At 49.8% G+C, this 14,871-nt stretch overlaps 1 protein-coding gene across 1 annotated transcript; it reads right to left on the reverse strand.

Moving 5' to 3' along the window:
- Window positions 1–2,065: 2,065 nt before the first annotated feature.
- LOC140898097 (C-type lectin domain family 2 member D-like) lies at window positions 2,066–8,612 on the reverse strand. Its single transcript, XM_073311550.1, has 6 exons — window positions 8,579–8,612; window positions 8,433–8,531; window positions 5,936–6,123; window positions 5,080–5,183; window positions 3,324–3,441; window positions 2,066–2,521 (listed from the first exon to the last, which is right to left on the reverse strand). The coding sequence occupies exons 1-6, from the start codon at window positions 8,610–8,612 to the stop codon at window positions 2,483–2,485; spliced, it is 582 nt and encodes a 193-aa protein (XP_073167651.1). The 3' UTR covers window positions 2,066–2,482.
- Between the last annotated feature and the right edge of the window lie 6,259 nt (window positions 8,613–14,871).

The raw sequence follows: 14,871 nt of genomic DNA on the forward strand, positions 1-14,871 counted from the left end.
CACCCTGGTCGAATGCCTTGTGTGGGTTGTACCTGGGGGGTGCAGGGGTGGAATGAGCCGGGGACGTCTGCCCGTTTGAGTGATCCATAGCAGGCATACGAGGCACTTTTGGGGGAGCCTTGTCCAGGCCTGCCATGGGTCAGCTCTCTCAAACCACCACCCCTGGCAGCGCAAGCCTGACCTTCCAGCCCCCTGCAGGTCTCGCTCTCTGTGTACAGGTTAGCGATCGACACTCCCAAAACCTCTGAGCGTCCCTCGGGAGTTCTCAGCCCGTTCCCCGGAGCACATGCAGAACTGTGACTCTAATCCCACAGGCGCGGTCCACAGCAGCTTGTAAGATTCAATTCAGGCCAACCACTCTATTGAGAACACAGCAATTAGATATACAGAAAACAGGAATGAGTTTATTATCAAAGAACAGAGATGCAAGCGAGAGTGAATAAATACTGGTAACACCCATTGTTTCATGTTCTGTGTGTATATAAATCTCCCCATTGTATTTTCCACTGAATGCATCCGATGAAGTGAGCTGGAGCTCACGAAAGCTTATGCTCAAATAAATTGGTTAGTCTCTAAGGTGCCACAAGTCCTCCTTTTCTTTTTGCAAATACTGGAAAGTAATGGTAACATAGGATTTTGTTTTCTAACACTTTCTAGAGCCGGGGTTCTCACAAATTTTTGGCAGCCTCAGAATGAGGCTCTGACAATACTTAACTAACTGTAGGAAAAACAAACAAATAAATTACATGTGCATATTTACATAGGGATTTTTTGCATACTCAATAATAAATATAAGGTACAGTTGTGTCTTATCTTTACTGGACCTAAACACAGAACAAACCAGTGCTTTGCACAGTCTTGTCTTTTTTGTTGTTCTTTTGCTTTTTTGGTCAAAGGTGGACGGCTGTACAACAATTCTGAACTAAATTTAAAAATGCTTTACATAATAGAAAGGATAATGACTAATAACGAAAGAATGTATCTGCCAATATGTCCAAAGTTTCTTTCACACAAAAAAAACCCCAGTCAACATAGCCCAGTAATAATAATGATAACAGTAACAACAAAATCTGAGCTGTTGCTGTTGTCTTTTCAGCTTGGTTTTTGCATCATTTAACAGCTTGCGCCTCTGAAGCTCACCGTAGTAATTTGGTTCAACTTCCCTTGCACAAGTGCTGTAGGGACGTTGCACGACATACATTTCAATTTGATGAATTTCTCTCTCACACTGCAACTTGTTCAGAAATGGAATCAGATGGCTTCGGAAACACAGGAAACTGCCTTTCCCCCTGGTGCTGAAGTGTTTCTTTTTCTTTCTATGTTTTGCTTTTCTTAGCAGAAGGTCCCAGAGGAGCCACCTGCTGTCACATTCAAGGTCATTTTCTGGCACTAGATTACCTGAAATACTTTCTGATACCCAGTCACATTTTAACTTTTTCACCTCCCTCCCCACCCCCATGAACAATCGCAACCTACCCAAACACCACGCAGTGAGATGGCCCATAGCCACTTACAGAGCTACAATAACATGAGATGTAAACACAGTGGTTAGAGGTCTATAAAATCATGAGTAGTGCAGAGAAAGTGACTAAGGAAAAGCTATTTACTTGTTCCCATAACACAAGAATTAGGGGCCACCAAATGAAATTAATGGGCACCAGGTTTAAAACAAATAAAAGGAAGTTCTTCCTCACACAGCGCACAGTCAACCTGTGGAACTCCTTGCCTGAGGAGGTTGTGAAGGCTAGGACTATAACAGGGTTTAAAAGAGAACTGGATAAATTCATGGAAGTTAAGTCCATGAATGGCTATTAGCTAGGATGGGTAAGGAATGGTGTCCCTAGCCTCTGTTTGTCAGAGGGTGGAGATGGATGGCGGGAGACAGATCACTTGATCATTGCCTGTTAGGTTCACTCCCTCTGGGGCACCTGGCGTTGGCCGCTGTTGGCAGACAGGATACTGGGCTGGATTGACCTTTGCTCTGACCCAGTATGGCCATTCTTATGTTCTTAGCCAAAGAATACACTTTGTGACTTGAAAGAAAACCACACCTATGTAGCTCAGCTCTGCCGGCATGGTACTATTTAAAAGGGAGCACGCATGAAGATTTATGGCATTTAGAAGACACCTTTAATACTTAACATCTGAGCGATTGTTGGGGCACTTTGGAGGCTCTTGTGGCTGCAAAACAATCAGCTGCTGGCTGCATTTGAGAAATGCTGTTCTGGAGTCTAAATGAACAAGGCCTTCCCTTAGCCACATGCTGGGGAAATGAGGTAAGACTCCTTCTCATGAGATCACTCCCTCTCAGCTGCAGAGAAAAGCTTGACAACGTAACCCTGAGTTTAAAAGGTTCAAAAGCAGATGGCACATACGGAGTTTAAACGAGACACACTTATTGCTTGAGGGCCCCACTGCCTGATTTTGAGATCTTGGCTTGTTCAAGTAGGTGTGAGTTGTATAAGTGTCACTTCTAGGAGTCTCATTTTGAGCCCCTTTCGAGTGCGGTCTCTTTTCCCATCTTTCAAGGTTTCTTCCCCACTTTGAACTCTAAGGTACAAATGTGGGGACCTGCATGAAAACCTCCTAAGCTTACTTTACCAGCTTAGGTTAAAACTTCCCCAAGGTACAAACTATTTGACCCTTGGACTTCCACTGCCACCACCAAACGTTTAACCGGCTTTCTGGGAAAGTGTTGTTTGGAAACGTCTTTCCCCCCAAAATCCTCCCCAAAACCTTGCACCCCACTTCCTGGGGAACGTTTGGTAAAAATCCTCACCAATTTGCATAGGTGACCACAGACCCAAGCCCTTGGATCTTAGAACAATGACAAAAGGATTCAGTTCTTGAAAAGAAACATTTTAATAGAAGAAACAGTAAAAAGAAAAGGATCACCTCTGTAAGATCAGGACGGTAAATACCTTACAGGGTAATTAGATTCAAAACATAGAGAATCCCTCTAGGCAAAACCTTAGGTTACAAAAAGACACACGGACAGGAATATTCATTCTATTCAGCTCAACATATTTTATCAGCCATTTAAAGAAATCATAAGCTAACGCATATCTAGCTAGATTACTTACTAAGTTCTAAGACTCCATTCCTGTTCTGTCCCTGGCAAAAGCCTCACCCAGACAGACACAGACCCCTTTGATGTTCTGCCTCTTTCCAGCTTTTGAAAGTATCTTGTCTCCTCATTGGTCATTTTGGTCAGGTGCCAGCGAGGTTATCCTAGCTTCTTAACCCTTTACACGTGAAAGGATTTTTCCTCTGGCCAGGAGGGATTTTAAAGGTGTGTACCCTTCCCTTTATATTTATGACACCATCACATACACCTCAGGTTTGCTACAGATCCACCGTCTTCCCATGTAGCACCGTGAGCTGCTGACCCCTTTCTCGTCGTTCAGATACGCACAGTCACCTCCTCCTCTTAAGTGAAACCTGCCACACAGAAGCCAGGGAGCTGCAGTCAGGCAGAGGCCGGGCATTTCACACCAGTCCCAGCCAGGGGAGCCATTCTCCACAGTGCAGGCCTGAGTGCGGAGCAGCTACTCTCCCAGCCCCTCAGGAGCAGAGCTCAGGACAGCGGGGGCTTTGCAGAACCGCTGACTGTTCCTGACCCTCTATGCTGAGCAGCCCACAGGGGTGCTGAAGAATGGACAGTCCCCAGCAGGACAGAGAGAATTTGTTAGACTGATTGTCAAAAGGGACCGGCCCTCTAACAAGAGGGGCAGACCATCACCAGAACCAGACGACTGAGCAGGAAAAGCGGGGGACAGGAAGGATCTCGCCTCCTTGAAACACATGGAGCAGAACCAAGATGACACTGAAAGAAGAAATTGCATTCAGGGGTTTCCTTCTCCGTTGATCTATAACTCTTGAGCTTTCCATTGGGCATGGGGGAAAAAGAGAGTGTTGAAGAAGTTCCTTTGTGAAAGCATGTGTTCCTTGTTTGTAACCCTCACGTAAGTCTCCCAGAGTTCATCTGGTGTGGAGGGTGGAGCTCTAGGGACAACATGCCTCTCGGGAGATTTGGGAGGGTTCAGCACTGGTTTTGGATCCTACAGCAGCTGATCTGCAGGGTCCCACATCCTAAGGAGCATACCAGACAGGGAGTCTGTACCCCAGGAGAATGCCACAGAGGCTCGAACTCAGGACAGTGTCTGGTAGCTCTTCAGACCCAGTGAGGCTGGAAGCAGGTGGGATCCAAAGGTTGGGTCCAATACAGCAGAATGGGGACTGTCCATTGGGGAGCCCTGACCCAGCGCCAAAAGAGCCTGATTTTTCAAAGTACTGAAGTAACCCAGACCAGAGAAGTGGGGGGGGGTCTCCATCCCCCTCTAATGGCTGGCCTGCAAAAGAGCTTTATCAATCGGGGGGGAGTTTCAGTTAAAGAAGTGGATTCTTTCGCTCCTATGGCAGAGGCTCATGCTTCTACTGCTGAAGTCCCAGGGTTCAAGCAGCGCTGGTTTTGTGATCACACTTGGAGCCCACTGAAACCCATCGCGGGGTGTTGGGCAGCCATCACTACTGTACCCCGTTCCCGTGGGAGCCCCAGGCGTCCAGCACCTGTGAACCGCAGGCTCCTTTAACATCGGTGCCTTGTTGCGGATTCAGAGGCCTCACCAGCCAAGTCACTCAAACCTGCCGGCTGCAATCCCCAGCGGGACCTGCACCTGCCATGCAGTGCTCGGCATGCTGCCCTCTCCAGCAGCCACTGTTAACCTGAGCTCCCTGCTGCCTCCTTTCCCCAAGGCGGGTCAGACACCCCAGGGACCTTGCTGAAGAGGGCTGGGGGAGAACAGCGAGTGTCCCAGCTGAAATCCCAGCGCGCAGCGAGGGCATCTCTGGCTATGGCGGGCTCTGTCTCCGGCCCAGCACCGTGCTGCGGGGAGGAGCCGAGAGTTCAGGGACACGCCGGCTCCCATCGGTCTCCGATACACGCAGGACGCGAACGGACCAGGGTCGTGTCTGGTGGTTTCACTAGCACTGAATGGTGGATCTACCTGAGCTCAAACCGCTCAGACACCAGAATCCCCAAGCCCAGGGAATTAGTCCAGAGGGGTGAGAGAGACTCACAGGTGGTTGAATTTGGTGCCATTGGCCCATTTCCAGGGCTGACCCTGCTCCCTCCAGAGGCCGATCCAGTGGTCATAGACACCCTTATGGCGCAGCAGGAACGCCTTAAAGAAAGCTGAGGGACAGCAGGTATCAGCCCCACCTCCCATGCTCCCCCCCCCACCGCCCCTCCAGGGCTCTGTGCTGCAGAGAATCCCAGTCACATATTGAAGGGTGCTCAGTTTATTTTCAGGGGGGATTTTCCCCTCCCTCTTGCAAAGCACAAGATCCCCCGGGCAGTCTTAACCCTCCCACCGCACACAGCAGCCCCACCCCGGTGCTCCCAGTTACCCACACCCCAAGTCCCCCTGAGCTGGGGGCAGCTGTTGGGTCTGAGCTCTCTGCAGAGACGGCTCTTCTCACAGAGCAGCCACCGCTCACCCCAGCAAGGCAGGAGGAGGGAGGGAGGCAAGCTGAAGTGGGAGGGGTCAATGTGAAAGGATCCCCTCCTCCCCCGCCTCCTCAGCTGGCTGCTCCTTTCCCATCCCCACAACAGGAGCACTGGCTGGGTTCTCAGTCCCACTCCAGCAGCCAGCAGGCCAGGAGATGCTTGAGCCAGCCCTGCCCTAGACAGAAGCTGTCTCCCTATTTGGGGAGGGGGGCAGCGGAGAATGGGCAATCCCTGTGATCACACACAGGCAGTAGGGCCCTGGGCCCAGCCAGGGCTGGCGTTCAGCGGCTGGAAGTTCATTCACTCCGGCCTCCCAGCACGGGAGGGCTCACAGCTGCTCTTCACCCCATGGGGCAGAGCCCAGGTCCTGCTGCAGCAGCCATCCCTGTGCCCAGATTAGTGTCTGGCAACTCGAGAGTCTCTCACCGTTTCCTGATCACTGTCGATCCCAGCCAGGGAGGCACCCGGGGCAGAGCAGCGGCTTCGGCTGTCGGTCCAGCTCCCTTCCGTCTCTGAGAAATAGTAGCATTTCCCTCGGTATCCTTTCCAGCCGTCCGGGCACGAGGGGCTCGCAGGGGGGCACAGATCAGCTGATGAAAGCTGAGAGGTCAGCGCTGAGAATGAGACAGTCACATGGAGGGTAAGAATTGCAACGAGAATTGGGCATTTGACTGGTACAAAAATTGGTCAACTGACCAGTCAAATCTGTCAAAGAGTGGTCAGATATTTTAAAATACCAATTTATCAGAATTGGTTACCTCCCGCCAGGAAGAAAAAAGAGCAAGACGTCATTGTCTCCAGTAGGTTTAGCTTTCGATAGATATGGATCTACCTAATTTTTTAAAAAATGTACTTCACTGAGTTATTTTAGCTCAGAAAAAAAAGGCAAAACAATGAAACCAAGTTCTGGAAAACACCAGTGAGGCTCCAAGACGCAATCCGAAAGGCAGGCTGCCTCCTACCCCCAGGGCTCTCGCTGGAGCATTTGACTGCTGCCAAACAGGCAGTCAATTGACCGGCTTGCCAAGCCCATTGGGACCCCCAGCTGGGGCTGGTCCACTGCAATCAGATGCAGGGGGACGGAGACGTTTGTCACTGTAAATTTGCCTGGCAAGAAGGATTCCAGGGACACTCCCAGCCTGCGAGGGACTGACACAGCTCAGAGCATTTCACCCCAGGCACAAGATCAACAGCTGGACGTTCAACCTAGCAACAAACAGCAGGTGAACAACTGAGAAGAACGTGGGAACTTTCACTCAGGGACATGAAAGCCACAAGGGGGCGCCAGAAACCACAGCCATGGGAAGTGACCTGTTGCACTGTGGGCCAGGAATGATGGAACTTAATTCACCTCCTACCTGCAGACTTTTCTCTCCCCAAACACAGCAGCAAGAAAGGCACTTTCTGGAAGCCCTCACGGCTGTGTAACCCTTTCAGAGCCATGAAAGAGCAGCAGTGGGGTCACCCATAAGTGACACCAAAGAGGATTTGAAAGGCCTGTCTAGTTGAGAGGAGTTGGACTCAAACCCCTCCAGATGTTTTCGAGCACGTCACTTTTGTTTGCACCACAGTAACTCGGTAGCTGGTTTTCAAGCCTTCCCATGTGGCTGGCGCTCAGCGAGGAACAGACACTCTAAGTTGGGAAGAGTTAGGAAACGTGGCAGCGGTGATCAGAAAGCGAGCATGTGTTCACCTCACTCACAAGGCATGTCTGACCCTGTAGATTTCACTGTCCAGTGCACGGTAGCCCACACCCCTGCCCTACTGAACTGAGCAGAGAAGTCAGTGACTAACAGTTGATGGCACAGGCTGTCTCCACCATCCATCTCCAGCTCAGATGCCACATGTTCTGCAGAGCTCCCTGCACCTGCAGGTGTGTAACCAACCTTAAGCTCACAGATTCCCACCTTACACAGCGAGAACCAATGCTGCCCATTGCAACAGCCTGCCATTACAGCAGGGAGCTGGGATTCAGGGCGCATCTGTATCCGAGCAATCTGCACCAGTATAATCACAGTGACGCAGTGACATCAGGGCAAACACCTCCTGGAGATGCGCTGGAGCAGTGCGGCTCGCTCTGGTAACTTCCTGCAGCAAACTGCACCAAGGCAAGCTCCTTTGTGCACCAGTGCAGTGCGTCTGCTTTAGCGGTTTGCACCAATTCAACTACACGGACGTCATGACATCGGCACAGAGGATTCCTAATGCAGACGGACCTGGATTCAATCCCCTCTGCCAGCTGCTAAACCCTCCTGGGGCCCAGTGATCGGATCCCAGGACAATAGAGAAATCCCACCCCCGACATTCCCCAGCACGCCCTGCCCCTGACAACGGGGGGATACAACAGGGTTCATGTTCACCGGAAACAGACGCCCTCTGCATGAGCACACGCTGTCTGTGCAGCCCGGGGGAGTGAATGGTGCTAAGGGACACTTCATGGCCAAGCTCAGCGATTGGGGGGTTTCCACACTGCGCTGGTGGAGGGGTCTTGACTTAATTCTATGGCTCATTTCAATAACACGGCAGCACCTGCCGCCCGGCCACAGGCGTGACCTGAAGATCCAGGAAGGCCAAGCTGGTAACCTCAGAGTAACACAGGGAAGGCAAAGGGCTCAGGGTTGCACTGCATCCTGTCCCACTGGACACCCTGGTCAGGGACTGCTTCATGGCGCGTGGCAAAGGTGACTTGGGTCCAAAGTGCTCAGAGATGGGCTGGGGGGGCTAATGTCAGTCAGATCGTCCTGACACAGAGAGTGCCCAGGTGCAGGGGTCTGGGAGGAAGATCCCCCAGGAATCCTCTGCCCCAGGGGCAGAAGCCGGACAGGCCGGGAGGAGAGAGTGAGTGTGGCAGGTCACGGGGGAATGGGATGGGCGGAGATCATAGATGGAGGGGAAGGGAGCGGGGCGGAAGCTGGGAACTCACCTGCCAGAGCAATGATGGCAGCAATCAACGCAGACCATACAACTATCACTGCAACCACGACTCTACAGGTTGGACTTTTCTTGCAGTTCCAAGGAGGGTCTGAAACAGAAAGACCCGTCAGGCAGGGCTGGGAGGACACGTCTCACTGACAGCACCGGGGCTGGAGCTGCCCTGCAACATGCACCGTTCTTGTCTAGTTTTTGTAAAGCTCTCCAACACCACTTTCTACAAACCATTACCCTCTGATCCCACTGAGGGTTTCCAAAAGTTAGTGCCTGTCTCACCCACCGCAACCTGCAAGGTCTCGTGCCAGCAAAGGGAAGCTGCTCCCAGATCTGGAGCTGCATTCGCATGTCCTGAGGGCTGTCCTGCACCATGGTCACTACGGGCAGGTAGGTCATCAACCTCCATCTCTGTCCCAGCTGCAGGATGGCCTCTGGTTCCTGCTCCCTCAGGCACCTGGAGATACTGAAAAAGGGGTGGGGTTGGCAGAACAGGAGAACACCCCATGAGGTTAAGAAATGGCAGTGAGAGCCTTTTCCCTCCCTGGGAGATTATGGTGTCCCTCTGTGGGGACTCCCTTCCTGGCAGATGCTAGTGAGCTATTGAAAGAGCTCAGCCTGTTTAGATTATAAAAAAGATTGGGTGGTGACATCATTGAAGTGTTGAAGTGACTTCATGGAGAGAAAATATTGGGTATTAAAGGGCTCATTAATCTATCAGAGAAAAGCATAACAAGACCCAGTGGCTGGAAACTCAAAAGAGACCAATTCGTATTAGAAAGAGGGCACACATATTCAACAGTGAGGACGAATCACCAAAGGAAGAAACTAGAAAGGGAAGTGGTGGGAATTCCCCACCTCTTGATGTCTTCTAATGAAGACTAGATGCCTTTCTGGAACGTGTGTAGTCAAAAATTAGCTCCTATGCTCTACAGAAAGCATGTGATATGCAGGGGGTCAGATGACACGCTCTAATGGTCTCTTCTGTCCATAAAGTCTGCTAATTGATGAAAAATGAGCCTAGCATGGGGAGAAGCCTCTGATGTTTTACTGTGTTCGGCTTGAGCCCACAATGAACGCTCATTGAGAGGGGTGATCTAGGGGAAGCAGCTCAAACATCCAATGTGGCTGGACAGGGGCAGGACATCAGCACTGCAGGGGAGGGGTGGGTGTGGCAGTGACATCACAAGGGCCTTTGGCAGGACCTCAGCCTATTGGACAAAGGTGGTAGGGAGGCGATGACCTCACAGAGAGATCTTGACATCAGCCAGGCAGGACAGGGGTGCAGGACAGGGGCCACCTCGGAGATCCCTGTGGCTTTGCTTCAGCACGTCTCCTTCTCGAGGTCTCTCCTAGAGGACTGAGAGAGCATTCACTTTCACATTCGTGAGCGCAAGGAGGACCCTCTTCGGAGTTTTCTCCTTTTCTTTTAGTGGTTTTGCTCGAAAACAGACGTCCCTGTATAGAAGGTAAGAGCCTCGGAGAGGTTTGGAACCTGTTCAGTCTGATCCATCAGGTGTCGGCTGATTTTTAGGAATGGAAAACACTAGATTGCGGGGGCAGCATTTTATTTCCGACCTAAGACTTTGTCCCTTAGAATTACTGGGGACATTGGGGTTTCTCCTTTTTGTTTTCCCTTTTCCTGTCTCTCCCTCCTTTCTCGTCTTCTCTTGCATCTTTGTCCTTTTCCCCTGCTTTCCTTTCACCACCAGGACCTGTCTGTGCGTGTGGAGTTGGGGACGGAGGGAGGGAGGGGGGGTTGCACTCCAACTCTCATTGCGGGAGGCCCTCCCAAAGACATGTGGCTGGAATAGTGCTCTAAGAGTGACTCCCTCCGGTGGTGACCCGGGACATCTGGTGAGAACTCTCAGCTTTCTGCTTCTCAGAGTCTCAATGCTGATTGGGGGAGTTTGGGGCTATTGTGAGGGAGGAGGCTCAGGTCCTTGTGACCCTCTTTTAAGACCAAGGAAATAGGGCGTAACCAAACATGTATTTGATTGCACTTGCCGCTTTTCTCCATTCATTGTCTTGGAGTAATTCACGATTCTCTCTCTAATGGGCTAGTTCTTCTAAAATACTTACTAAAGAATTAGGTTTTAATAAAGCCAAATGCAACCCCATACCTCCAGTAACAAAGGAGTCAGGCGGCACCCTACAGAATTGGGGACAATCCGCTGGAAAGCAGTGACCCTGAAAAGGATTTTGGGGTCATAGTGGACAAGCTGTTCAACATGAGCTGTCAATGTGAAACTGTGTTAAAAAAGGTTAAAGCCATTCTTGGCTGGATAGAGTAGTGAGGATGGAAAGGGAAGTGAAAGAGCATTGGTGAGACTGATGTTGGAATGTTGAATCCAGTTCTTGTGTCCACATTTTGAATATTATGTTAAAACAATTGGAGAGGGTGCAGAAAAGATTCATAACTGAGTGATGGGGATGATGCCCTATTATGAGACATTGAAAAAGCTCAATCTGCTTAGTATATACAAGAGAAGAATGAGAAGTGAGTTGCTTGACTTCATGGAGAGAAAATGTTGAGTATAAAAGGGCTCTTTTATGTCTCAGAGAAAGGCATGACAAAACCCCATGGATGGAAGCAGAAATCAGAAAAAGGATAATGACAATAAGACCCAGATTTGTAAGAGGGTGGTGTTAGGGGGCTTATTCCTTCACCCACTTACTTCCCTGGTCCTTCTCACATGAACAGAGAGCAACAATACCCGAAGTCCAAAGGTGCAAACAATTCGATGTTTATTGGGGTGAACTTCCAGCAAGCATGATTCCAGTTTCCTTCCTTAGTATCCTCCTTCCCAGCTCTGACACCACAGAGCCTTACACCTATGTCCCTGTTCCGATTCCTGCCCTTAGCCAAGCATGATTCCAACTTCCTTACTCCCATTCCCTGTTCCCATTTCCCCCTTTAGCAAAACATGATTCCAATTTTCTTACCCCCATTCCCTGTTCCCATCTCCCCCTTTAGCAAAACATGATTCCAATTTTCTTACCCCCATTCCCTGTTCCCATCTCACACACCCACATGCCCACCCCCACCCACCCCCCATTGACTACAGATTATATAGTAAAACTTGAGTTCTGCTTAGCTATACCTTAACCAATCATTTTCCTGAAATTTAACTAACCAATCCTAACATATTGTAACATGATTATGTAACCAATTATATCCCACCACCTCAATTAGTTTACACCTAGCAAAATTAATTATACAGCAGACAGGAACAATCACAGAACCAGACAGAGATTATACAGACAAACAACAGCAAAGTGGGAACTATAATGACAAAACAATACAGAAGTGAGGATTTCACATCCCAGCTATTGATAAGTGAGTTCTTGCCAGACAGGATGCTATCAAACTAAGTTTCCTTTCACATTTTCTAGGCACTTCCCTTTCTCTGGAGGTGATAGGAATACAATCCTGTCCTGATACTGCCTAACAGCCCAATAGCACCTTATTTCAATGTGACTAGTTTGGAATGTGAGGATGTGACCGTTCGCTTCCCAGTTTATGGCTGCCTCTGCTGCTTAGCCAAAGGCCTTAGCCTAAGAACAGGGCCTCAGACTGTCACAGTAAGAGAAGGCCCTTACACCAGCAGACAGTGATTTTGATTCTTTCTTTTATACCTCTATCACTAGCCAAGTGATAAGAATACACCTAAATTCTTAGAGTATAGGCCTTTGCAGACAGGCCTGAATATCTATATCCTAACAGGTGGTTTGTCATTGGCACAAAGTACCAAGAGAAATGATGGCTTCTCCATCTCTTGATCTCTTCGAATAAAGACTAGATGCCTTTCTGGAAAATGTTTGAGTAAAAGAAAAGCCCAGCTCTTCTGACATACAGGAGGCCTTAGGATACGCAGGGGATCAGATTAAATGCTCGAATGGTTCCTTCTGGCCATAAAGTCAACTAACTTGTGAAAACCTAATTGCGGCCTGGGGAAGAACTTCTGTGTTCTACTATGTAGTCGGTGTCACCCCACAAGGAAGTGACATTGAGTGGGGTGATCCAGGGGAAGCGGCTGAAACATCCAATGTAGCTGGACAGGGGCAGGACATCAGCACTGCAGGGGAGTGGTGGGTGTGGCAGTGACATCACAAGAGCCTTTGGCAGGACCTCAGCCTATTGGACAAAGGTGGTGGGGAGGCGATGACCTCACAGAGAGAACTTGACATCAGCCAGGCAGGACAGGGGTGCAGGACAGGGGCAAGCTCGGAGATCCCTGTGGCTTTGCTTCAGCACGTCTCCTTCTCGAGGTCTCTCCTGGAGGACTGAGAGAGCATTCACTTGCACGTACGTGAGCGCAAGGAGGACCCTCTTTGGAGTTTTCTCCTTTTCTTTTAGTGGATTTGCTCGAAAACAGACGTCCCTGTATAGAAGGTAAGAGCCTCGGAGAGGTTTGGAACCTGTTCAGTCTGATCCATCAGGTGCTGGCTGATTTTTAGGAAAGGAAAACATTAGATTGTGGGGGCAGTATTTTATTTCCGACCTAGGATTTTGTCCCTTAGAATTACTGGGGACATTGGGGTTTCTCCTTTTTGTTTTCCCTTTTCCTCTGTCCCTCCTACCTTTCTCTTCTTGCTTCCTTTGTCCTTTTCCTCTGCTCTCCTCCCACCACCAGGAGCTCTGTGTGTGGAGCGGGGTCCGGGGGGGTTGTGGGAGGCCCTCACAGAGAGGTGAGACTGGACTAGTGCTCCGAGAGTGATCCCCTCGGTGGTGACCGGGGCCATTCTTTGGGCTATTTAATGAGAACCCTTAGCCTCCCACCCCTCAAAGTCTCAACCTTGATTGGCTGAGGAGGGGGCTATTGACAGGGAGGAAACTCTGGTCTTTGTTGTTCTCTTTTATGACCAAGCAAATAAGTCACAATCAGTTATACGTTTGACCAATGTGGATGCTGCTCTCCATTCATTGTCTCGGAGCAGTTCATGATCCTCTCGAACATTCCAGTTCTTCTGAAATAATTGCTGAATAATTACTATGAACAATTGTTGGTCTGTAGCTCATTTGAGAGCAATTCTGCTACTGACTGGCTGCATCAGCTAAGACAAGTCCCTGCTCCTTTCTCAGCCTTCGTTTCTCCTTCTGTCAAGAATGAATAACAATCCTCTCCCACTTACCTCACCATGGGTGGATGCTGGGGATCCACTGAACAGTGTCACTCGGAGCAGTGCAGACTGGGGGGTGTCCTATCACACTGAGCCATATCAGATTATAACCTAATATTCAATTTGATTTGTATTTTATTGTTTTGGAATTGTGAAAAGCAGCAACTACTTAGCTCAGAGTGAAGCATCTCATCCAATTTTCTAGAGCATAGTGTCTCCCCTTTGTGTATGATGAGGCAGTTGAATGCACTGTGACGGACAGGAGATGCTCTTGTTTTGCAAATAGATATTTTTGCAAAGAATTTTCATCCTACTTGTTATGATTTCAAGAAACAAAGTGGTTTCCTTTGAATGGATTTTCTGACAGAAAAAGGTTTCCATGAAAATGTTCACCCCTTATTTCCTGGGCCTTATCCCTGCCTCTGGGGGGTTGTTGTCTGTTAGTTAGAACAGGAATCAGGACAGTTGTCTTCTCTTTCTGGCTCCGTCACCGCTTCGCTGTGTGACACCTTGGGTAGGTCCAATGGGAACAGGGTCAATTCTCTAACTCCAGGCAGCAGGAAGCCTGGGTGAGATAAGGGATGTTAAGGCCATCTGCGAAGGAGAAAGGGATGTTTCCAGGTGTTGAATGTCAAGAACTCTAAACTTTGCTAAAATGGATAGTCTCGAGAAACAAGAACTAGTTGGGGCCAAACTTTAACCATTGTCTTTTATAAAGCCCATTCAGGAATGTGAGTCCCAGAGAGCCATAGAGAGGGGGAGCAACTTGCCCAAAGTCCCACAGATCAAGAGGCAGCAATGGAAGCAGGAGTGACACTCTCTCTCAAAGGCAGGGGGACCAGACATTAGGGCCTGGTTGCAATTGCCAGCTGTGGGAGGGAGTGTGCGGCAGTGGTCAGTGAAGGGGTCCATCCATGGCTCTGACACTCGGTGTGACCCTGTGGTCGCAGCTGAGGCCCGTTTGCCGTCAGTAGGGTTGGGGTCCCATGGCTACAGCCCAGTGGGTTTGGGAGGCTCCAGGAAGGTGAGTAAAGTGCTGGGATGTCAGGATCCCGGAGGCGCTGTCACCTCCGCCCTAGGGCCGTGTTCTGCACCCCCTGCTGCTGGCTGAGTTTCTCCGTCCCTTGGCAATCAGACAGACTCTTGTTTTCACAGCCAGTCGATCGCCCTCGTGTCATCACCCTGCCTGCTGGCTGGGCAGGGTAACTCCTGAGGTCACCACCCTCTCCAGCCTGCCTTGGGCTTGGAGAGTGAGGAGGAGGGTGAGGGACGTCTGCTGACCCTGAACATCCGCCATCCATTGTACCATCACT

Source organism: Lepidochelys kempii, chromosome 14, assembly GCF_965140265.1.
Source record: "Lepidochelys kempii isolate rLepKem1 chromosome 14, rLepKem1.hap2, whole genome shotgun sequence".
Classification (NCBI taxonomy): domain Eukaryota; kingdom Metazoa; phylum Chordata; order Testudines; family Cheloniidae; genus Lepidochelys; species Lepidochelys kempii.

Excerpts from the sequence above, each read along its gene's own strand:
- LOC140898097 (XM_073311550.1), bottom strand. The coding sequence starts at position 8,612 with ATGTTGCAGGGCAGCTCCAGCCCCGGTGCTGTCA. Across the intron at positions 8,532-8,578 it reads CTCCAGCCCCGGTGCTGTCA|ACCCTCCTTGGAACTGCAAG; the intron begins GTGAGACGTGTC and ends TTTCTGTTTCAG. Across the intron at positions 5,184-5,935 it reads TCGACAGTGATCAGGAAACG|GCGTTCCTGCTGCGCCATAA; the intron begins GTGAGAGACTCT and ends GCTTTCTTTAAG.